General features: G+C 38.7%; 2 protein-coding genes and 1 pseudogene across 2 annotated transcripts; all 3 read right to left on the bottom strand.

Annotated features, from left to right (window-relative positions):
* Positions 1 to 873: 873 nt before the first annotated feature.
* LOC125476367 lies at positions 874 to 5,858 on the bottom strand (annotated as a pseudogene).
* Positions 5,725 to 9,346, bottom strand: LOC103960900 (G-type lectin S-receptor-like serine/threonine-protein kinase At1g61480). Its single transcript, XM_048582372.1, has 7 exons — positions 8,001 to 9,346; positions 7,805 to 7,909; positions 7,485 to 7,669; positions 7,154 to 7,364; positions 6,727 to 6,964; positions 6,469 to 6,619; positions 5,725 to 6,394 (listed from the first exon to the last, which is right to left on the bottom strand). Exons 1-7 carry the CDS (start codon positions 9,289 to 9,291, stop codon positions 6,095 to 6,097), a joined length of 2,481 nt encoding a protein of 826 aa, XP_048438329.1. The 5' UTR covers positions 9,292 to 9,346; the 3' UTR covers positions 5,725 to 6,094.
* A 1,480-nt stretch (positions 9,347 to 10,826) lies between these two features.
* On the bottom strand, positions 10,827 to 24,936 carry LOC103960806. The gene is made up of 22 exons (XM_048582639.1): positions 23,459 to 24,936; positions 23,246 to 23,353; positions 22,905 to 23,101; positions 22,582 to 22,792; positions 22,183 to 22,420; positions 21,934 to 22,084; positions 21,528 to 21,827; positions 18,961 to 20,383; positions 18,765 to 18,875; positions 18,467 to 18,642; positions 18,131 to 18,341; positions 17,757 to 17,994; positions 17,502 to 17,652; positions 15,477 to 17,414; positions 15,298 to 15,350; positions 15,016 to 15,096; positions 14,782 to 14,878; positions 12,675 to 14,651; positions 12,436 to 12,517; positions 11,938 to 12,017; positions 11,391 to 11,470; positions 10,827 to 11,183 (listed from the first exon to the last, which is right to left on the bottom strand). The coding sequence occupies exons 1-14, from the start codon at positions 24,789 to 24,791 to the stop codon at positions 17,109 to 17,111; spliced, it is 5,154 nt and encodes a 1,717-aa protein (XP_048438596.1). The 5' UTR covers positions 24,792 to 24,936; the 3' UTR covers positions 10,827 to 11,183; positions 11,391 to 11,470; positions 11,938 to 12,017; positions 12,436 to 12,517; positions 12,675 to 14,651; positions 14,782 to 14,878; positions 15,016 to 15,096; positions 15,298 to 15,350; positions 15,477 to 17,108.
* Between the last annotated feature and the right edge of the window lie 102 nt (positions 24,937 to 25,038).

The following is a 25,038-nucleotide window of genomic DNA, read 5'->3' as shown; positions in this document are numbered from 1 at the left end:
TAATTCTGGGGGTTTTGCATTTTTTTGTTTTGAATTTTAGGTGTTGATTTTGAGATTTAGGCAGTGGGTTTAAGATCTGGGCATGGGTAAGGGAGTCGGAGTTGCAGACAAGGGCTTGCAAACGATGTTGGAGACGGGATTAGGAATCCCATGCTTTTTGGGGGGTCTCACTAGGATTAGGACGACCTAGCGAAGCACTTAGTTGGAACGAGTCCAACTTCGTCTCATTTAAGTTTAGTCGAGCTTGCATCAAACACGGGATTAGTAGTCTTAGCAAAGCAATCCAGTCTACTGAACTTTAACGAAGGCAAACAAACACGCCCATAATATATTATAACACTACTTCACAAGGGAAAGAGCAACACAACTTCATTACAAGCTAGCACTCTCTTGCTTGTTCCCTACACTTACATATAGCCGCCATCGTACAGATGATGCTAGCCGACTTTGTTAGGTCGGTGCTATGGCTGACCACAACCCAGCCACTATTTCAAGACAAGTTCAAGTAATATTCTAATTACAACCGATCGACCTACTTAATTATTTTACAATCACAGCGTGTATTCATTCTCATGTGGTTGTAATATTTATCATTTATTTATTATTGTTGAATAAGTTTAAATTTTCAAATTTGTGTCTATCTACACAAATTTTAAAATTTAAACTCATTTAACAGTAAAAAAATAAAGTGTTGAACTATGTGTGGTGAGAAAAATTTTCTCCCAACCACAAGTGTGGTTTGTTCCTAGATTTTTCACTAACATTCACTTACAACAATCTTAAGATATTTATTTAGACAATTCTAGATAGTGCTCTGACTTTGACTTGTAGATTTGTGTAGGGACTTGAGCGAGCTGGGCTGGTTCTCTTTTACTATCGTCCTTCGAGAAGTGATATAGTGGCTTCATTTGCAGACCAAACATGGTTATAGTGTGGTTGAAGATCAGATAGAGAGTTTTGGAAGGTGAATGTAGGCTGCTTAGGTTGCGCACGATCTGTCTCGCTCCTTAGCATGAAAACCACATCTGCAATGGTTGGCCTATCTGCAGCATTGTTTTGCACGCAAAGAAGCCCGATATGCATGCATCTTGTCACTTCTGATGCCGAATATGAATCTGCCAATACTTCATCTACGAAGTCCAATCCCTTGCCTTCATTCCATAAGTTCAATGCCTGAAAAAAGTTATATATGTTGGCCACAATTGCTAGACTGAACTGCTGTATTGAGTTTTCGTATAGAGGAACTTACATAAGCTAGGAAACCTAGCTCTTGTTCCTTGTAAAAGGAGCTGGTATTCTTTCTGCCGGCGATAATCTCCAATAGCAAGACCCCAAAGCTATAGACATCAGATTTTTCAGAAAATATCTCGCCCATGGCATACTTCGGAGACTTATAGCCACTGCACAGGCAAATTCAGTCCCACTTAATTGACAATTATGAGCTATTTATGTGTTAAACTTTAGATGGTGAACGACGATTATGAGAATAGGAAGAAATGATGCTTACAGAGTTCCCACCACCTTCTGAGTGTTTTCTAAATTATGCGTCCCTTGAACGATGCGTGCCAGTCCAAAATCTGAAATTTTCGGGTTCATGTTCTCATCCAAGAGAATATTACTGACCTTCAAATCTCTGTGTATTACCTTCAAACAGGAATCATGATGCAGATAAAGAAGTCCTCTAGCGACACCTTGAATAATATTGAAGCGTTTAGCCGAATCAAGCACTGCTCTTCTCATTGGATCTGATCGATGCACATATTGGAAATGTAATCAATAATATCATTCATAAGTACAGTGTATAGATTGCTCTTATATATTACATTGAAGTCGATTTCCAGGTCTAGATACTGAAACCAACATATGAATTTGAAAGATAGGTAACAAGGAGAAATTGTAGCAAGACATAAAGAGGGCCGGTGAAAGAAAACTAACCGAATAGAAGAATATCCAAGCTTCTGTTTGGCATGAACTCATAAATCAGCAACTTCTCGTCGTCTTTAATGCAGCAACCCATGATCCTAACAAGATTTTTATGTTGGAGTTTAGAGATCAACATCACTTCATTCTTGAACTCTTCTATGCCTTGCCCCGAGCTACTAGACAGTCTTTTTACTGCTATTTCCTTCCCTTCTTGTAGCTTGCCCTAAAAAGAATGAAAAGTTAATCACTGAATCCATGCCTGTGTCTCGCAGTGGTAGGCTTGTGGCCAGTGTCGTAATACAACATTTCCCTTTAGAAATAGCAAAATAATCACCTTGTAAACAGGCCAAATCCTCCTCCCCCAAGTTTGTTGTTGATGCTGAAATTGCTGGTAGCAATTAATATGCTATCAAAATCATAGATTATAAGCTCTGATGGATCATGTTTTCTTATAAGTTCTTGAAGAGCGTCTCTTGAATTCTCAGTCTTACCATTCAATTCAAAGCGGACTGTCGTTACTTTGATGTTTCCTGATTTTGCAAATATAACAACCAAATTCAGAGTCAGAGAAACAACAATGAAGTTATACTGATTTGGTTAATACAGAGATCATGTGTTAATGCATTGATTACGTCCATCCATTTCATTTTCTTACCCTTTTGTTTAGCGCGCAACCTGTGCAAACCGAACACTACTGCTGCGATACTGATAAAACAAAAGATGTAAGGCTGACAGTTAACTTTGTTTGCTTTCCTTCACCTGAAAAAAAATGAATTCGTATTACAAAAATATACAAGACAGAAAAGAAGGTATATTGCTTATTAGAGTTGTGCAAGTGGATATTATCACTTACCGAATTCTACGTCTGCTAGGCGAATAAAAAGATCTACTCCACCAGTGGAAAACTGCTGAATATCAATAAGGTCCTTGGACCAGATCAAACAACCTATATTGTTAACATATGCATAAGCCAGGCAAGACCAATTATTCTGGCACTGCGTCCTGCAGCCTCGAGGATCCATATTCAAAATATACTCATGAAAATCTGGTGGGTTTACCATTTCTATTTTTTTAAACCCATCTTCTTTTCCTCTCGAAGCAACTGGCTGACTTGCGTTACCTCCACAAAACAATTTGGTTTTCCTCACGCATCCTCCTGTCATGTTTCCCTTACTCCATTCCTCAAGTGACTCTAGTACGAACCCCTTCAAACACTTGCAGATTGGAGTTGTCAGAGAATCAGAAGCTCTGCAAGCCCCAAAAGGTCCACATGTTCCATAATAGTCACATGGATTCTTTGGGGCCTCCCGGTTAATACTCCAGTTCTCACCTTGTTCCGAATACATAAGCTTTAGCGTACCATTTGGAGAGATATAATAAAATGCCAGAAATTTGTTATATAAACTAATGGAAAAGGATTCTGTTCCCTGTTGCTCATAATCAACCACCTTAAAACCACTAGGATATTCAACATCCATGCCGGGTATGCCTATGAACTTTGATTTTATCCCATGGACCGCTTCTCCAGTAGGGAGTTGATCCGTTCATCCAAATGAATCCCTGAGCTGGGATATGTTGTGCCAATTCAACCGAGAATAACCCTCTTGATGGATCATTCAAACTTTTCCAGGCAGTGAAGACATTTCGCTTTCCAGATTCACTATCAAATCGCAGTGCCATTTCTGGTAGAAGTGTGTCATCAGGACAATCAAAGCTCTTCCATAAGTGATGTCCTATATCATCTGCAACAATGAAGTTTCCAGTCTCTAAAAGAACTGCAGCTGAACTATTAGATGACTCCTGAATATTGATTGACCATGTGGATTTCTGTTTCCCATCTACAAGCTCAAGATTCCCATTGTTCATCGCTAAACTAGCCAATGCATCAGACAACTGCAAGAGGCTTTTCCCTGTGCGAGGAAGAATATTCTTGTGCCATATTCCCACATACTTATTTTCGGAAGTGTTGAAGAAACCCAATTCGAAAATGTGGCTGGGAGAGACGAGAGTTTGTCCCTGTGCTAATGGTTGCAAAGAAGTTATGTTATATACCTCAGCACAATAATGCTGTGTCAGAAGCAAGCTTAAGAAGAATAGGAAGAACATGGGGGAATTCATAGCACTAAAAGCACTTTCGGTTCTAAAATTCAGAAGAAAAACTCTGTCAGTAGCAGATGGACCGCAGAACTTCTTAGTGAACTGCATTTGTGTTCGCTCTTTCTTTCTTTATATTAATAGATACAACAGCAGAAACTCCATTGTGAAGAAAATTGTACCAATGCTTACAAAATCATGCGCTGGCTTGTAACGAATTGATTGTTCAGGAGGAGGAGGCCCCTCCCCGGTTGGAGCCCACCTTTAACGTTACACTTGGTATTGATGATGTAGCCATTAATTGATTAACGAGGATAATCCTTGGAAGAGATTGAGCTGTAAAAAAAAAAATAATCACCTTCAGAGTGAACTTTGAACTAGTCTTCGGCTACTCCTAGATGTGATAATCCTACAAAAATTTTGCTTATATGACCAGTTAATCAGTTACTAATATAGTAATCTTCACCCATATAAAGTCAGTTCGACTAAATGTGTATGTATAGATGCAGTCACAATACCGAAGATGCTTTTTTTAGTGAATTAGCGAGATGCATCTGACGAATACCACATCAACAATATAAATTAAACAACGTGTTTTCCAGTTCTATTTGTCTTTGTAATCTGCTGCTTCGTAAGTAGTTTGAAAGTAATTTTATTTGAATAGCCAAGGTTATAAAATTCTGTATTCAGTAACTGATAATATGCTTAAATCTGCGTTTTGCAATGAAAAAGAAGCTTCTAACAAATTGCCAGAAAAACAACGGCTTGCAATGAACTTTGACTAACCTACCTAATGAACAAAGAAATGGAACAACAGTCAGTATTAACACCACCTAATTTACCAGACCAAACCCTATATTATTGACATATGCATAAGCCAGTGTTTTGCACTATTCTGCATTCGAAGACGTGATATATTCATGAAAATATCGTACTTTTAACCGCGCCATCTTCAAAAATCCGTCTTTATTTCCTCTCGAAGTAACTGACTGACTTGTATTAGTCTCACAAAACAATTTTGTTTTGCCTCACGCACCCCCTGTTTCCTTTGCTCCATTCCTCATGTGACTTCGGCACAAACCTTTTCAAACACTTGCAGATCAGAGTCGTTGGAGATTCAGAAGCTTTACAAACCCAAAACATCCACATATTGCATATTTTTCACATGAATTCTTTTGTCCTACCCAGTCAAGATTCCAGTTCTCTCCACGTGCCGAATACATAAACTTTAGCATACCGTCCGAAAAAAGCTGGGAGCTGTTTTTGTGTTTGGTAAACATTCAGCTTCAGTTTTTTTTTACAGTTTTGGGTGAAAAAAAGCCAAAAACAAGAAGCTGCAAAACCCAGCTTTGAAAAACTGGTTTTTTTTCACATCTGTTTTACATAAAAGTTTACCCAACACTATAATACTGCTTTTTTTTTCAAAAGCACTTTTACAAAAAAGTTTACCAAACACTTTGCTGCTCACAGCTGCTTATTCTCACAGCACAGCAGAAGCAGCTTTTTTTCAAAGCACAGCAATACCAAACCAGCCTTTAAGTGTTGTCAATGAAATTAAGAGTTTGTCCCCCTGATAATGGTTGTGAAGGACTTACCTCATAAACTTCGGCCTAATGGTGCCACGACAGAAGAATCAAGCTAAAGAAGAATCGGAAGAACATGAAGAAATTCAAAGCATTAACAGTAGTTTCGGTTCTTATTCGCACTCGAATAATTAAATTTTTCCAGGAAAGCATACAATCAATAGCCGGTGGATTCTCGACAGTCCTATTTATCACTGGATGAGTTAAATTTTGAGATTTGTGCCTATCTACTACACAAATCTCAAAATTTAAATTCATCTAATGGTAATAAATAGGATGGTGAGCATTGCCAGCAATTGAGGGTGATGAGCAAAAATATTCCCCCAACCACAAGTGTGGTTTGTTTCTAGATTTTTCACTAACATTCCATGACAACAATCTTAAGATATTTATTTAGATATTCTAGATAGTGCAGCGCTCTGACTTTTGACTTGTAAATTTGAGTAGGGACTTCAATGAGCTGGGGATGTTCTCTTTTAACACGTATTCTTTTACTATCGTCCTTCGAGAAGTGATATGGTGACTTCATTTGCAGACCAAACATGGTTATGGTGTGGTTGAATATCAGATAGAGAGTTTTGGTAGGTGAATGTAGGCTGCTTAGGCTGCGCACGATCTGTCTCACTCCTTAGCATGAAAACCACATCTGCAATGGTTGGCCTATCTGCAGCATTGTTTTGCACGCAAAGAAGCCCGATATGCATGCATCTCGTCACTTCTGATGCCGAATATGAATCTGCCAATACTTCATCTACAAAGTCCAATCCCTTGCCTTCATTCCATAAGTTCCATGCCTGAAAAAAGTTATATATGTTGGCTACAATAGCTAGACTGAACTGCTGTATTGAGTTTTCGTATACGAACTTACATAAGCTAGGATACCTAGCTCTTGTTCCTTGTAAAAGGAGCTGGTATTCTTTCTGCCAGCGATAATCTCCAATAGCAAGACCCCAAAGCTATAGACATCGGATTTTTCAGAAAATATCCCTCTCATGGCGTACTCCGGAGACATATAGCCACTGCACAGGCAAATTCAGTACTACTTAACTGACAATTATGTGCTATTTATGTGTTAAACATTAGTTGGTGAACAACGATTATGAGAATAGGAAGAAATGATGCTTACAGAGTTCCCACCACCTTCTGAGTGTTTTCTAAATTATGCGTCCCTCGAACGATGCGTGCCAGTCCAAAATCTGAAATTTTTGGGTTCATGTTCTCATCCAAGAGAATATTACTGACCTTCAAATCTCTATGTATTACCTTCAAACAGGAATCATGATGGAGATAAAGAAGTCCTCTAGCGACACCTTGAATAATATTGAAGCGTTTAGCCCAATCAAGCACTGCTCTTCTCATTGGATCTGATCGGTGCACATAATGGAAATGTAATCAATAATGCCATCCATAAGTACAGTGTATAGATTGGTCTGATATATTACATTAAAGTCGATTTTGAGGTCTAGATACTGAAACCAACAGATGATATTGAATGATAGGTAACAAGGAGAAATTGTAGCAAGACACAAAGATGCCGGTGAAAGAAAACTAACCGAATAGAAGAGTATCCAAGCTTCTGTTTGGCATGAACTCATAAATCAGTAACTTCTCGTCATCTTTAATGCAGCAACCCATGATCCTAACAAGATTTTTATGTTGGAGTTTAGAGATCAACATCACTTCATTCTTGAACTCTTCTATGCCTTGCCCCGAGCTACTAGACAGTCTTTTTACTGCTATTTCCTTCCCTTCTTGTAGCTTTCCCTAAAAAGAACGAAAAGTTAACCACTGAATTCATGCCTGTATCTTGCAGTGGTAGGCTTGTGGCCAGTGTCGTAATACTACATTTCCCTTTAGAAATAGCAAAATAATCAAAATAATCACCTTGTAAACAGGGCCAAATCCTCCTCCCCCAAGTTTGTTGTTGTTGCTGAAATTGCTCGTAGCAATTAATATGCTATCAAAATCATAGATTATAAGCTCTGATGGATCATGTTTTCTTATAAGTTCTTCGAGAGTGTCCCTTGAATTCTTAGTCGTGTCATTCAATTCAATGCGCATTGTTGTTACTTTGATGTTTCCGGATTTTGCAAATGTAACAACCAAGTTCAGAGTCAGAGAAACAAAAACGAAATTATACTGATTTGGTTAACACAAAGATCGTGTTAATACATTGATTACATGCCTCTATTTCATTATCTTACCCTTTTGTTTAGCATGTAACCTGCGCAAACCGAACACTACTGCAGCGATACTGATAAAACATATAGATGTAAGGCTGACAATTAACTTTGTTTGCTTTCCTTCACCTGAAAATAAGGAATTTGTATTACTGTTATACAAGATAGAAAAGAAGGTATATTGCTTAATAGTGTTGTGCAAGTGGATACTATCACTTACCAAATTCGGCATCTGCTAGGCGAATAAAAAGATCTACTCCACCAGTGGAAAACTGTTGAATATCTATAAGGTCCTGGGACCAGATTAAACAACCTATATTGGTAACATATGCATGAGCCAGGCAAGAACAATTATTTTGGCACTGCGTCCCGCAGCCTTGGGAATCCATATTCACAATATACTCATGAAAATCTGGTGGGTTTACGCTTTCTATTTTTTGAAACCCATCTTCTTTTCCTCCTGAAGCAACTGGCTGACTTGTGTTACTCTCACAAAACAATTTGGCTTTCCTCACGCACCCTCCTGTCATGTTTCCCTTACTCCATTCCTCAAGTGACTTGGGTACGAACCCTTTCAAACACTTGCAGATTGGAGCTGTTAGAGAATCAGCAGCTTTGCAAACCCCAAAAGGTCCACATGTTCCGTAATAGTCGCATAGAGTCTTTTGGGCCTCCCAGTTAATACGCCAGTTCTCACCATGTTCCGATTCCATAGTCTTTAGTCTACCGTTCGAAGAGATATCCATATATACCAAATTTTTGTTATATGCACTACTACAGAAAAAGGACGCTGCTCCCTGTTGCTCATAATCAAGCACCATATGACCACTAAGATATTGATCATCCATTTCTGGTATGCCTATGAACTTTGATTTATCCCATGGACCGCTTCTCCAGTAGGGCGTTGACCCGTTAATCCGAAGGAATATCTGAGCTGGGATCTGTGGTGCCAATTCAACCAAGAATAACCCTCTTGATGGATCGTTCAAATTTTTCCAGGCAGTCAAGACATTCCGCTTTCCAGATTCACTATCAAATCCAATCAACATTCCAGGAAGAAATGTGTCACCAGGATAATCAAAGCTCTTCCATAATTGAGCTCCCATATCATCCGCAACAACGAGGTTTCCAGTGTCTAAAAGAACTGCAGCTGAGCTATATGATGACTCCGGAATATTGATTGACCATATAGATTTCCGTTTCCCATCTACAAGCTCAAGTTTCCCATTGTTAATCGCTAAACTAGCCAATGCGTCTGCAACTGCAAGAGGCTTTTCTCTGTTGGCAACCCACACAACTTTGCGAGGAAAAATATTCTTGTGCCATATTCCCACGTACTTATTTTCGGAATTGTTGGGACTGAAGAAACCCAATTCGAAAACGTGGCTGGGGGAGACAAGAGTTTGTCCCTGCGCTAATGGTTGCAAAGAAGTTATGTTATATACCTCAGCACAATAATGCTGCGTCAGAAGCAAGCTTAAGAAGAATAGGAAGAACATGGAGGAATTCATAGCACTAAAAGCACTTTCGGTTCTAAAATTCAGAAGAAAAAACTCCGTCAGTAGCAGATGGACCGCAGAACTTCAGGTGGAGAAGGCTCCTCTACCTTTAATGTTACACTTGGTATTGATGGTGCGGCCATTAATTGATTAATGATGATAATCCTTGGAGGTGATTGAGCAGCAAAAAAATAATCACCTGCAGAGAGAACTTTGAACTTGTCTTCGGCTGCTTCTAGATGTGATAATCGTATAAAAAATTTGCTTATATGACCAGTTAATCAGTTATTAATATAGTTTTCTTCACCCATATAGTCAATTTGACTAAATGTGCAATAGCATTGGATCAGAACGTTAAGAAGATGTTTTTTTAGCGAATTAGGGAGATGCATCTGACGAATACAACATCAACAATATGCATCAAACAAGTGTTTTCCAGTGCTATTTATCTTCGTAATCTGATTCTTCTTAGATAGTTTGAAATTAATTTTGTTTGAATAGCCGAGATCATAAAATTCTGTATTCTCATTCAGTAACTGATAATAAGCTCACATCTGTGTTTTCGATGAAAAAGAAGCTTCTAACAAATTGCCCGAAAACCAGCAGCTTACAATGAACTTTAACTAATCTAACTAATGAACAAAGAAATGATAGAACAGTCAATTTTAACCAATCTCACTTCGTTCTAGCGGATTCCGCGCAATCTTAATAAAGAGACAAATTATGTATCACATTTTGGAATGACCGGAAAGTCATTGCATTGTGATGCAAGAATTTCCTACCGTCCTACAATCATTTTTATCCGGTAGCTTCATATGGGGAGAAAATTCACATACTATGGTTGAGGATCAGATACGGCCTGGTTCGCCGGCAGGGAGTTTTCGATCCACTAATCCAAACTACGGCTTGTGATGGCACCTCTGGTGTCAATCCAATAAAGATCACTCTCACCTTTCCCTGAAGTCAAGAAATTCGTCTATTGAATCTCAGCAGCATAAGCCGTGACGGAAATTTCCAGTTGACATTTTATTTCAACAGCTGAGATTATAAAACTGGTTACTTTCATTCAGTAAATAATATAAGTTGACATCTGTGTTTTATACAGTGAAAGAAGCTTCTACACGAACTCTGACTGCAACCAATTTTGACAACCTGACTAATTAATATACAATACTGATAAACTAAGACTACGGCTAGTCTATTAACCAAACGGTCCAAACCTAACAACTCACGCGAGAGAGAGAGAGTTTGAGAGGTGCTTCTAGAAAGATAGTGGGCTGATTTTAATTATGATAATAAAACATAAAAAGATGAGGATTTTAATTAATAAACTAGTTCAATTTTTTTTTTGTTAAAATAACCGTAAGTGTTGGAGATGCTTATGATAAATTGACCAGTTGTAGGAGTTTATGTCATTTGGCTAGCTGAAATAGCAAAAAACTAGTAAAAAACCCGCGCGTTACTGCAGGACTTGAATGCACTAACCTTAACCACATGAATAATTTTCACACAATAATTTAAAAGACGGTGTAGTACCTAAGAACTAATGAAGTGAAATTTTGCTTGCTATATATGGATATGCATGCTATAAGAAAGCATTCATTTGTAGATCGTACTCTGCTATCAGTATTATACTCATAGTTTCAAGTGGTCAGCCCACTACTTGGGGGAAAACTGAAAAAGGGAAACCAAAAACGTAGAAGACATAATATTTGAGCATCTGGCAGGAATAGTAAGTTTCTGAAAAAACTAGTTGAATAACCGATTGAATGACTTTACACTTAACCCACTGGTTGAAGAGCAATTTTGGATTTTTGTTTGGTATTGTCGGACACTCCTCCAGAAAGTTACTTCTTTTCCCTTTTTTTTTCTGATCACCCAGGTCGCAATCAACCTTAGAAGTCCTGAAATTAAACACAAAAACAAAATTCGATCAGCACGAAATATCAATTGGACGGGAGTCGAAAGCAAATCTATGACTTTAGCAAACATGCATATTATTTTCTTAGTCCAAATATGAATTTGACATCATCTCGTGTAAAACCACCAACCAATATCACCTCTCAAAGAAATTATACATAGATTATACATAGAAGAAAACGAATGCTTACCCAACAATCTCTGAATTTAATTGCAGATTGTTCAATTGTGAACCAGAATCTGTGCTTTCTTTCCCTCTCGACTTTGAACTCTGCTTCATTTTTTACAAAAATCACAAATCAAATCAACAAAAATTAATTAAAAACTTCATCTTGGTAATCGAAAAGCGAAGATTAAATACCCAAAATATACTAATAAACATTAAACACCATAATACATCGGAAAAGCCCGAGTTTCAAAAACCTAAACACCATAATTATATTGGGAAAAATCTTAAATCCTTCATTGCAACAAACCCCAAAACCCAATTACTGTTCCAGGTGGCATGCACAGTTTTTTGTTATAAGAAAAGAGTAACCCCAATCCCAAATTAAGCACAGAAATCACTTCATAATCCCTAATTACTGGAAAGAAGGAATCTTTGAAAGGGAAGCTTCTGGGTGGCATACACAGATTTTTATTATAAGAAAAAAGTAACCCCAATTCCAAATTAAGCAGAGAAATCACTTCATAATCCCTAAATACTGGAAAGAATGAATCTTTGAAAGGGAAGCTCACCACTGCTATCATAAGGCGTGAGCACAGACAGCTTTGGAGGCTGCAAACAAAAGCCCCAAAAAACAAAAAACCAGGGTCTCCTGAAACAGAAAACAAAACCAAATTAAACCACACGTAGAATCACAGGCTACAAACAAAACCCCCAACACAATCCCAAATGGAAGGAAAGGGTAAATGCAAGAAGAAGAGATGTGACAGAGGGAGAGATACAATCCCTCAACCCCACCCTCTCCGTGCAGCCAACACACTTGTTCCCTCAACCCTACCCTCAAACCGAGCACCCAATCAACTCTCTTTCTGTCCCCCCTAATCGTGCTCCCGCCCTCACCCTTTCTCTGCAACCAACCCCCTCCCCTATCTCCCCCAAATCAAGCCCCCACAACATCCCATCAGTGAAGAATCAAATCCAAAAGTAAATTGCAGTTACCTATTATGGTAGGATTAAAATAAGAATCTCCAAATAGAAAGACAAAGGATATAATACAACAGATAGCTCACCCAAAAGGTGTAGCCCTTTCACAATGGTGATACATTTCCGCTTATTACACATGGCTTTTTCAATTGTAATTTCTTGCTTCTCCTGTAGAAATAAAAACACAACAGAACAGATTTCATTAACCACTCATACCTATTCCATCTCTATCTATATATAAATATTGATTATGATCACATTTTGATCATCGACATAAAATACAAATCATTGTATATTTGCACAATCAAATATTTATGGAACTCACAAACGAGAGCCAGAGCTTCAATTCCTGTGAAACCACCCTTCTCTCAAACCCTTGGCGACAAATTCTTACATCATCTATACCGTAAACTTGATCAATCAATCAAAGATTTATAAAACTTTTGAATTTTAACCTCAATTACAACTTGCAGACCCAAAATTGATCCAAATCAAAGTTGAAGAATCCTAATAAGAACAAAGGCACTAAACTATAGAACTTGGGTATTTCTTAAAACCTCAAACCCATGATATTTTAAATCCTTAAATTTTCTGAGCAACGAAACACTATCAAACTAACATGATTAAAGAAATTGCTAATTACAAATGGGGAAAACTACAGCCCATGGGTAGTTCCTAAAATCCCATCATGTTTTCAATTCCAAAATTTCTCGTCATTTAGGAAACCCACTAAGCTTGTCTGCCCTGTACTGTGCACCTAATAATGGAAAGAAAAAAATAAGATAAAAAATTACATAGCTATTCGGCCATAACTGCATCCTATCTAAAACGCAGTAAAATGCCAGAGATAAAGTTTGGAACTCAGCATTGTATAACATTTACAGATGACAACCAATGTAAATTTGTGAAAAGCGAAACCACCCCATTGTTTTGAATGTTGTTATTTTGGAAAACCTTGCAAATCACAATGAATAGCATCTGATAACCTTAAATAGGGCCGAGAATTTCAACTCACCATCCTCCTTTAGCACAGAGCAACTCGCTTCCTTAGCAAAGTAACAAACCGGAATAACACACTCCTGTTGAAGAATGTATCCATTGCCAAAAGAAAGTGCACATTAAAGAGCACCAAAAAGCCAAACACTTTCAAGACTGTCAAACAAATTTCAGTTCAAGGGTTTGAACCCATTGATCTAACTGCAAACATACAAAGGACAGAAGTAAAAATGTAGAACAAAAACTTTTAAAAATACAAACTTAAAATATTACCCATCATGCTAGCTGCTTCTTCTAACAGAATTATTTTCACCTTTCTAATATCATAGTATTTTTTTTCATTTCTGCAATCAATATCGTCCAATCTTTGAATTTTTCATTAAATTGGATGGTAGAGTGTAGAGCCTAAAAAATGTTAGGCAGGCTGCTACAAAGATAGTAAAGCCCAACAGCTCCATCTAACTCGCCAATTGCTAAACGTTAAATTTCTTGAACTACACAACCTATGACAAATACCCGAACAGTTAGAGAACACTGGACATTCGTTGTACTCAATCTGCATATATCCCAGGACCAAGAGAGTTATGAAGAAACAGAAATGAAACTGTACAGCAGGTATACAGCAGGGAACAAACACTATGAAACTGGTAAGGAAAATCAGATTAGCATTCATCTAACCAGAGCTTCTAGCTGCTAACAATTAGTTGTTAAAACCCTAACACTAATCAAGCAATCCTGCACATATATCTAGCATTCTTCGCATCCCGCCACTAATAAAATGCATTCAAGCGCGTAGTAGCAGCTTATGTATGATAAACAGAAAAAGGAAATGGAAACATGAGTTTAGTAAAAATGAGAATAAATCAAATAAAGCCGAAAAAGAAAGACTGGTACAAGAGCTGCATAAATTAAATAGCTTTCTACAACATACAAAAGAGATTGAGAAATCTAATTTAGCAATTCCTTTTCCTAATTAGGTCTGGTAATTTAGCCAAAACCTTAGTACATCCTTTAAAAAATAAAACTCACAGGCCCTGTTTGGTTGCAGAGAAAACGAAGTATGGAAAAATAGACAATATATTTCCATTAAATTACTCAGTTAAATCAAATAACAGGTCATTTCCATGAAATGAAAAACAAATCATTCAGAATTATATAACAATTACTAAACTAAGTAAACCTTGAGGCCTTGGAGATAATCTAATGTCCAACGTACGAACTCTTCAAATACCTAACTTGCAACCGGCAACACAAATCCTGTGGCAGCTCGTGCTCCCACCACAAACACACGACCAGGTCCATCATCCTGATAAAAAAAAAAACAAATTCCAGGAACCACCATCATATCCAGTTAGTCAAATTTTAGCTCCAAGTGAATTAAAAATAATATTTACTCTATAAGCACAAGAAGGGGCATGTAGATAGAGAATTCTCACCAAGTACCAGGGAACTTCTTTACTCATTGAAAGCATCAAAGCATAATCCTGTATCCATGAGCCAGCACCACTGTGTTTCAAAAATATGTTGTTCTGCCTGAAGAAGATAAACAATATAGTTGATTACCAATCACACGAACACACAACCAACGAAAGCATCCAAATATGTTCTTTAGAGTTATGATTTGTGTACTGTTTCCTCCACAACTACGCCTCGTAAAACAGTGAACTCACAGTTGATGGGGATTTCAGAGCTAACTCTCCCCGAAACCGCAACCACCAATGGCAATCTACATTCAGAATCCAACAATTTTGCTGAAAAGTCAAAGTAGAAATCAACTCTACTTCAGGGAACAAATCCAAACAAACTAACGGCTAGCACCAGAAAAGTAAATAAATCTATAAATCTTCTCCCAACAAATGTTCCACATGAAAATGCATTTGATTCAAGCAAGGCACCAAAACAAAAAAAATGAAGCAAAAACTAATCTTTCAGTTTCGAAGCAAGGCGCATACCCAATTCCTTTAACTGATTAATCCGAGTGGCAGATTTAAGAATCTCTGCATCCCTGTGTAATCACAAAACACCAAAGTTCAACATACCAACAAAAAAAAGTTACTGACAACTTAGAAATGTGTAATTTGATCATCAGTAAAGCTAATTTGATATCGAAAAACAGAGAGAATAAACTGACCTGCCACTGCTCCTGCCAAGAAGGTAAAGAGCAGCTCCACTCAGACAACAACTCAATCCACCCCAAGGTAGCATTTTTAACCACCGCAACGATCGATAAACTAATTCCAAACCCTTGCGCTATTGCCCTCCGCCTTGTTACGCAATACCGGAAGCACCAGGGCTCAAAAACCGGACCCAGAAATAAATCATACGCGAAAGACTGATCTTTTACGGTGAATTTGATGGAAAGATATGGAATTGAAGTGGGAATTAGGGATTTTGGGAGAGAAAGAGGGTGATATTATAGGGAAATAGGAAGTCGCAAAGAAAGGGTTCTGGAAAATTTCTGTTTGTTTTCCGGAAAGTTGAAGAGGAAGGAAATTGGGAAGGGGGATTAGGGAATTTACAGTAAGCGAGCGGGGGGAGGTCATATTGTAGGGAAATAGGAACTCGCAAAGGAAGGGTTCTGGAATTTTCTGTTTGTTTCCCGGGAAAGTTGAAAATGAAAGAAATTGGGAGGGGAGATCGGAGCTTAGGGTTTCAGGAAGCAAACGGAAGACGAAGTGCATTTCCATCCCCCACCCTTTCTACGATGGTCGACACGTAGCCGTAGCTCCCATCTCTCTCCAATCCGTCAGTCCCTCTGTCCCCCTCCTCTCCTTCCCCCAACAACCTTCTGACCGATGCATCAACCACAGGACACCCACCCCCATGTCCCTCCCGAAAATCCTCACCCGAAATCCCGGCGAACCTCTCCCTCTCAACCCTTCTGTCGCCCTTCCCTCTCTCTCCCCGAGTCAAAAGCCCAGATCCAGCCCAAAGAGTGAAGACCCGTTCTTAAGCCCAGTGGCTATCTTGTAAATGAAGCGAAGTTTGGGCTGAAATCGGCGCGGTGGTAAACTCAGGCAAAATTTCAGAGTGCGGTTCGCCCCCCTACCTTTTTTTGTCTTTTTGGGATAAATCCTTTTGCAAAGAAATGAGACAATTTTATTTCAAACACACACTAGATTACAAAGAAAGGCCCACATACAAAAAAGTACCAGACACACAAATGGACCTCCCAACAAGCCCAACAAAGCTCAACAAAAGAGCCCAACACTAGAGACAAAACAAAAGATGTTTCTTGACCCTAGCATCTATCGCCTTCAAAGTTTTCCCGATCAACCCAGAACCAATCCTCCTGCCAACGCCAAATCCAATCGAGCAACTCCATGGAAGCCAACCACGAAAGCTGTCTTGATCGCCCCAATCTCAGCTAGAAGTGGAAGAAGTCTGTGGGAACACCCCAAACGACAGTGCCATAGAAGGCAAACAGAGAGAGGGAGGTGGTGTTGTAAACACCCGAGCCGATGAGTCCACCAAAGCTCTACACACCCTCTCAAAAGATTGCAAAAATTTGCGTTGAAATTTGACTACAAATCGAATTGAAAGTATTTGGGGAAGATAGGCTTTGGGTAGAAACATTTTGGTTGAATCAGGAAGAACTGGGGAGAAAATTAACGTAAAAACTAAGAAATAGACAGCGAAATGAAAAGCTCTATTCCGACCCCCACCACAGCGAGGGTCGTCGGCAACGATGTTATACGGTGGAGAAATTACTCATACAGATGGTCGAAATTCGTCGCATTGTGATGCGACGGTATGGGATTGCTTATCGTCCTGCAATCATTGTTATGGTAGCGTTATCCACAGAGAAAATGTTGTTGTAATGTGGGTGAGGATCATAGACTGATGGGTTTTCGAAATTTGTAAATATAGGCTGCTTAGGTGGTGGAAGATCCTTCTCATTACTTAGCGCGAAAACTACATCCAGCATGTTAGGCCTATCTGCAGCCTTGTCCTGCACACAAAGAAGCCCGATATGCATGCATGTCGTTGCTTCTGATGAGGAATAAGAATCGGCCAACACTTCATCTACAAATTCCAATCCCCTGCCTTCATTCCATAAGTGCCATGCCTGACAAAATTCATATATATTGGCCACAATTTCTAAACTGATCTGCTCATAATTTCAAAGTTTATCAGATTTAGAGTGTGAGCTTACATAAGATAGGAAGCCTAGCTGTTCTTCGTTGTGATAGAAGCTGGTACTCTTCCTACCCCTAAGAATCTCCAATAGCAAGACGCCGAAGCTATAGACATCAGATTTTTCAGAAAACATTCCGCCCATGGCATACTCCGGAGACATATAACCACTGACAAGCAATTCATTAATTAGTATTTAGCTATAATATTTCTTCTTTGTGTACTGTCTTAAGAAAAATGTTCTTCCATTAAGAGGCACAGAAATGATGCTTACAGTGTTCCCACAACCTTGTGAGTATTTGCTGGACTCCGTGTTGCTTCAATGATTCGTGACAATCCAAAATCTGAAATTTTTGGGTTCATTTTCTCATCCAAGAGAATGTTACTGACTTTCAAATCTCTATGTATTACTCTCAAACAGGAATCACGATGGAGATAAAGAAGCCCTCTAGCGACACCCTGAATAATATTGAAGCGTCTACCCCAATCAAGCACTGCTCTCTGTGTTGGATCTAATCACAATACCCATTAAAAATGTACAATTTAAAACAAATAGAACAGAGATTACCAATACCTTAGTTAAAGAACGCGACAGCTAACGAAAAGAAATTGTAGCAAGACATAAAGAGTGCCAGTGAAAGAACTAACTGAATAGAAGAGTATCCAAGCTTCTGTTTGGCATGAACTCATAAATCAGTAACTTCTCGTCATCTTTAACGCAGCAACCCAAGATCCTAACAAGATTTTTATGTTGGAGTTTGGAGATCAACAGCACTTCATTCTTGAACTCTTCCATGCCCTGCCCTGAGCTACTAGATAGTCTTTTTACTGCTATTTCCTTCCCTTCTTGCAGCTTACCCTACACGAGGCCGGTGAAAGATTAATCATTAGATTCATATCTGTATCTTGCAGTTGTATACTTGTAGGCTTGTAGCTGTTGTGATAATATAGTATAGATAGAGAAAAATATGAATGCGCAATCACCTTGTAAACAGGGCCAAATCCTCCTTCCCCGAGTTTGTTTGTGATACTGAAATTGTTCGTTGCGATTACTATGCTATCGAAATTATAGATGAACAGCTCTGATGGATCATGCTTTCCAATATATTCTTGAAGAGTGTCTCTTCCGTTCTCAATTGTATCAGTTAATTTGGCGTTTCCTGATATGGAAAACAGAAGAACAAAAAACCGAGTCAGATCAGCAGACTAACAAAAATTCAGATCAAACCAAGCATTTTTTGCTAGCTTGCTCATATCAATCACATCCGTCTCATTCTCTTACCCTTTTTATTATTAGCTTGCAACCTGTGGAAACCGAACCCTACGGCACCCAAGATACTAATCAAACAAATTGCTGTGAGGCTGGCAATTAACTTTATTGGCTTTCCTTCACCTGAAAAAATTGTATTTGTAACAGAAAAGTTGTGTAAAACATATACCTAGCTAATTGGAGCTGTACAAGTAATGTTATTATTTACCAAGTTCTGAGTGGTCCAGGCGAATAAAAAGATCTTCTCCGCCATAGGCAAATTCCTGTATATCAAGAAGGTCCTTGGACCAGACCAAACAGCCTATGTTATCAACATATGCATAAGCCAGGCAAGAACAATTTTTTAGGCACTGTGTCCTGCATTTTGGTGCATCTGAAATCGGGATCTGGATATATTCATGAAAATCTGGTACTTTTAACTGCGACATCTTCAAAAACCCATCTTCATTTCTTCTCGAAGCGACTGACTGACTTGTATTAGTCTCACAAAACAATTTGGTTTGCCTCACACACCCTCCTGTCCTGTTTCCTTTGCTCCATTCCTCGTGTGACTTTGATACAAACCCTTTCAAACACTTGCATATTGGAGTTGTTGGAGATTCAGAACGTTTGCAAACCCCAAAAGGTCCGCATGCTGCATACTGATCACATGAATTATTTTGTGATACAAAGTCAAGAATCCAGTTCTCTCCACTTTGAGAATACTTAATCTTAATTGTACCGTCTGAAGAGATGTCTATGTATGCCAACATGTCCCCGTAATTATAAGAATTATAAGAATAATACTTTGTTCCTTCCTCTGCATTATCATCTAATCTGAATCCACTTGTATATGCATCATTTGTACCTGGTAGCCCGATGAACGTTGATTTATCCCATGGCCCGGTTCTCCAGTAGAGAGTTGATCCATTAATCCAAACTACAATCTGTGATGGCACCTGTGGTGTCAATCCAACCATGAACATCCCCGTCGATGGATCACTCTCACTTTTCCAGGAAGTCAGGAAATTCGTCTCTCCAGATTTGCTATCGAACCCCAGCAGCATACTTGGTAGAAGTGTGTCACTAGGATAATCAAAACTCTGCCACAACGGTTCAGCTCCGACGTCATCATCTTTTACAACAAAGTTTCCGGTGTCTAAAAGAGCTGCAGCTGAACCATTAGATTGCACCGAAATATTCGTTGACCAAAGAGGATTCTGTTTTCCGTCTACAAGCTCCAGATTCCCCTTGCTGCTTATTCTCAAACTAGCCAAGGTGTCTGAAGCTGCAATCGGCTTTTCTCTGTTGGCCACCCATACAACTTTTCGAGGAAAAATACTCTTGTGCCATATCCCCACATACGTGTTATTACCGGAATTATTATTAGGACTGAAGAATCCCAATTCGAAAACCTGGCGGGAGGAGACAAGAGTTTGTCCCTCTGATAATGGTTGTGCAGGACTTATCTTGTAAACTTCGGCACAATGGTGCCGTGACAGAAGAAGCAAGCTGAAGAAGAATAGGAAGAACATGGAGGAATTCATAGCACTAACACTACTTTCGGTTCTAATTTGCATCTGAATGATTAAAAATTCCCTGAAAAGCAATACGATCAAACATTGAAACATTGAAATACTGTTTTGGGCTAAAATTCAGATGAAATAAATTTCTCAATAGTATGTGGATGGTAAACTTCAACTAATGCAGTCAAAGTCATGCAGAAGACTTTGATATAGATTTTGGTTCCTTCTGGACACACCTAACGTTCATTATGAGAATGCTACCACTAGTTTCTCACTCACGTGGCGAACTGAGAGCAGTTGGATCTCCTGCAGACCGAAAATATCATATATATATATATATGTATGTATGTATGTATGTATGTATGTATGTATGTACGTATGTATGTATGTATAGGGTAAATATGATTGTTGGGGTGCCTAATCCATGAACGGTGAACGGGACAAGATACATTAAGTAGATCATTACCGGTGCTACAATGTGTTTGTACTGCTGTTTAAATGTTGTTTTTTAAGAATTAAAGTGCTTTTGTTCGTGATTTTTTTTGGTAGTTTCAAATTTTACATCTTGACAATTTTATTTTATTAGCCGAGATAAGCATCCGCCTTGATCAAAATCGTTACAGAAACAAGTCAAAGGCAATCTGCATTGCGGGCAGTGTCATCTCTTTGTTTGTCGATTCATATCATGCTTGCCATTGCCATGCAAGTGTGATTTCCACATGCATGATCCATTCGTATTTATAGTGGAAAATGTAAGAAACTTATGTGAGTTTCATCAAACATTTGACAGTGTAATATTATAAGTTAAGTGAGTTATATATATTGAATTTAGCCTAACTAATGCACTAATGCAGTATCCGGAATTAAGACTTGGACAGGTTAGTGTCGTCAACCTTTAATGTAATTCTCTGCCGCTCAAGCGGAGGTGTAACTGAGTTCTGTCGCTCAAGCTGTGGTATAACTGTGTTCTGTCGCTCAAGCGGTGGTATTACTGTATTCTGCCGCTCAAGCGGTAGATTCTCCATACATAAATTAGGGTTTGATGGTTACGATCTCTAGAAGGACTAACAGAAAATATATAAGGTTCAGAAGAAGAATTCCTTAAAATATTTCGATCATCTTTCAACTCAGTCTACCACTGTGGTAATTAAATAGCAGATTTGCGGTCTACAAGATGCAGAAATTTTACATATGCAGTAACCTTACTTGTCTTTACACGTTCAATCACAAAAATCCTTTGCATTGTAATGTAACAACGTTCTATTGCTTACCGACCTTCGATCACGGTTATGGTAGCTTCATTTGCAGAGAAAATATTGTCATATTGGGGTTGAGGATCATAGACTGAGTTTCGGAAATTAGAAAATATAGGCTGCTTAGGTAGTGGAAGATCCGTCTCACTACTTAGTGTGAAAACTACGTCCGGCATGGTTGGCCTATCTTCAGACTTGTCCTGTACGCAAAGAAGTCCGATATGCATGCATCTCGTTACTTCTGATGACGAATATGAATCCGCCAATACTTCATCCAGCAAGTCCAGTCCCCTGCCTTCATTCCATAAGTGCCAAACCTGACAAAATTCATATTATGAATGTTGCCTACAATTGTTAGAATCTGCCATGTTTAGCATCTTAAAAAACACAAATCCACATGAAAATTTTGAGTGATTAGCTTACATAAGCTAAAAATCCGTGCTGTTCTTCATTGTAATAGAAGCTAGTATTCTTTTTGCCGGCGATAATCTCCAATAGCAAGACACCAAAGCTATAGACATCAGATTTTTCAGAAAATATCCCACCCATGGCATACTCGGGAGACATATAGCCACTGCACAAGCAATTCATTTGTATTAATAACTGAAAAAAATGTCTTCTCTGTTTCTGGTCTTAATAAAAGTGCCAATAATAGGAAAATAATGCGCTTACAGTGTTCCCACAACCTTGTGAGTGTTTGCTAGACTCTGTGTCGCTTCAATGATTCGTGCCAATCCAAAATCTGAAATTTTTGGGTTCATATTCTCATCCAAGAGAATGTTACTAACCTTCAAATCTCTATGGATTACCTTCAAACGGGAATCGTGGTGGAGATAAAGAAGCCCTCTAGCAACTCCCTGAATAATATTGAAGCGTCTAGCCCAATCAAGCTCTGCTCTGCGCTTTGGATCTAATCAATATATCCATAAAAAGTGCAACCAATAATAGTAACAAAATCATAAGTAGTGGGGGATTACAAAGAGCTAAAGAATTGCCAATTATGGTGACAAAAGAAAAAAATGTAATAAAGAGAATTTTCATCCAAACATAAAAAGTGGCAGTGAAACTAACCGAATAGAAGAGTATCCAAGCTTCTGTTAGGCATGAACTCATAAATCAGTAACTTTTCATCGTCTTTGACGCAGCAGCCCATGATCCTAACAAGATTTTTGTGTTGGAGTTTGGAGATCAACAGCATCTCATTCTTGAACTCCTCTATGCCTTGCCCCGAGCTACTAGATAGCCGTTTTACTGCTATTTCCTTTCCTTCTTGTAGCTTACCCTACATATTAAACATTCGATTTATGTCTGTGTCTTGTAGTTTTAGGCTTCTAGCCGGTGTTAAATACACTATGTTTTCCTTTTGGAATTGAAATAAATAAATAAACAGTCACCTTGTAAACAGGGCCGAAACCTCCTTCCCCGAGTTTGTTCATGGTGCTGAAATTGCTTGTGGCATTCACTATGCTGTCAAAATCATAGATGAATAGCTCCGATGGATCATGTTTTCGTATGTATTCTTGAAGATTGTCCCTTGAATCATCACTTGTATGATTCAACTGCATTAACTTCGTTTTTTCTTTTGTGTTCCCTGTTTCGAAAATATAACCATCACAACAAGGTTATCAAGTAGTGGATATCAATCAGGAAATATGTTCTTGGGAAGTTATGTGTGGAAGTTGTATACTAATTTGAATAATGCATCAGCTGCTATAACTCTATGTTATTCTCTTACCTGTTTTTTTATGGCGCAGTCTCTGAACACCGAACGCTATGGCACTCAAGATACTGATAAAACCAACAGCAGTGAGGCTGGCAATTAGCTTTACTGGCTTTCCTTCGTCTGAAAAACAAATGAATTTATAAATTGCAATGAATAAAGTATGAGACAGAAAATAAAAGATACTTCTAATTATAATTCTGCAGGAAATAATTCTCATTTGTTTACCTAATTCTCCATTTGCTAGGCGAATATAAAGATCGTTCCCGTCAGAGGGAAACTCTTGTATATCAATAAGGTCACTGGACCAGACCAAACACCCTATATTATTAACTTGCGCATAAGCCTGACAAGAACAATTATTTAGGCATCGTATCTTGCACTCGTCAGCCTCCAGATTTTCGATAAGCTCATGAAAATCTGGTAGCTTTAATCCCACCATCTTCCGAAACCCATCTTGTTTTCCTCCTGAAGCCAATGACCTGCTTGTGTTACTCTGATCACAAAACAATTCGGTGTGCCTCACACACCCTCCAGTCCTGTTTCCGTTGCTCCATTCCTCATTTGATTTTGGTACAAACCCTTTCAAACACTCGCACTTTGGATTTGGAGATTCAGAACCTTTGCAGACACCATAAACTCCACATGTTGCATAAATGTCACATGGATTCACCGGTGCCTCCCAGTTAAGCCACCAGTTGCTGCCATTGTCCGAAAGCTTAAGACTCAGTACTCCGTCCGAAGAGACGCCAAGATATGAAAGCGTTTTGTCATAAAACCTGTAAGAAAAAGATTTTGTTCCCTGGTTCACATCATCATTTAGAGTGAATCCACTTAGATATTGATTATTCATATCCGGTACCCCGATGAAACTTGATTTATCCCATGCCCCACTTCTCCAGTAGGGTTTCGATTCATTAATCCAAATGAACACTTGTGATGGAACGTCCTGTGAAAGTCCAGCCAAGAACAAGCCAGCTGATGGATCACTCTCACTTTTCCAGGCTTTCAGTAAACTTCGCTTTCCGGATTTGCTATCGAATCCCAGCAGCACCATATTTGGTAGAAGTGTGTCACTAGGATAATCAAAACTCTGCCACAATGGATCAGCTCCGACATCGTCATCTTTTACGACAAGATTTCCGCTGTCCAATAGCTCTGCAGCTGAACCATTAGATGGCACCGAAATATTCGTTGACCAAAGAGAATTCTGCTTCCCATCTACAAGCTCCAGATTCCCATTGCTGCTAATTGTCAAATTAGCCAAGGTATCTGAAGCTGCGAGAGGATTTTCTCTGTTGGCAACCCATACAACTTTCCTCGGAGATATGTTCGTGTGCCATATCCCCACGTACTTGTTAACCGAACCATTAGGAGTGAAGAACCCCAATTCGAAAATGCGGCTGGGGGAGACAAGGGTTTGTGTCTGTGAAAATGGTTGTGACGGAGTTATTTCATAAACTTCAGCACAATGATGCTGTGACAGAAGCAAGCTGAACAAAATTAGGACGAACATGGTGGAATCGAAAATAGTACCAACGGTTTCGCTTCCAAACCCCATTTGAATTCTAATGCGTTTTCTAGAAAAAGAAAGGTGAAGAGTATCTGTAAATTTCGTTGAGAGAAAATGACTTTTCAATTTTGTTGTAAGGAAAAGTCTACCATTGCTCTCAAAGTCAAAGGCAGAAAATTTTGTTGTACATGTTTGACATTTGACTGAAAACGTAGTCCTCTATCTTTTGCGTATCTTCTTTTTTATATATACAAAGACGGGGGCCCATGTTGGGGTAACCCTCTTCGACAAAATT

The sequence above is a fragment of a genome, unplaced genomic scaffold (assembly GCF_019419815.1).
Source record: "Pyrus x bretschneideri cultivar Hongxiangsu unplaced genomic scaffold, Pyrus_bretschneideri_v1 Contig19, whole genome shotgun sequence".
In the NCBI taxonomy this organism is placed as follows: domain Eukaryota; kingdom Viridiplantae; phylum Streptophyta; class Magnoliopsida; order Rosales; family Rosaceae; genus Pyrus; species Pyrus x bretschneideri.
This window is presented reverse-complemented; position numbering and strand designations above follow the sequence as displayed.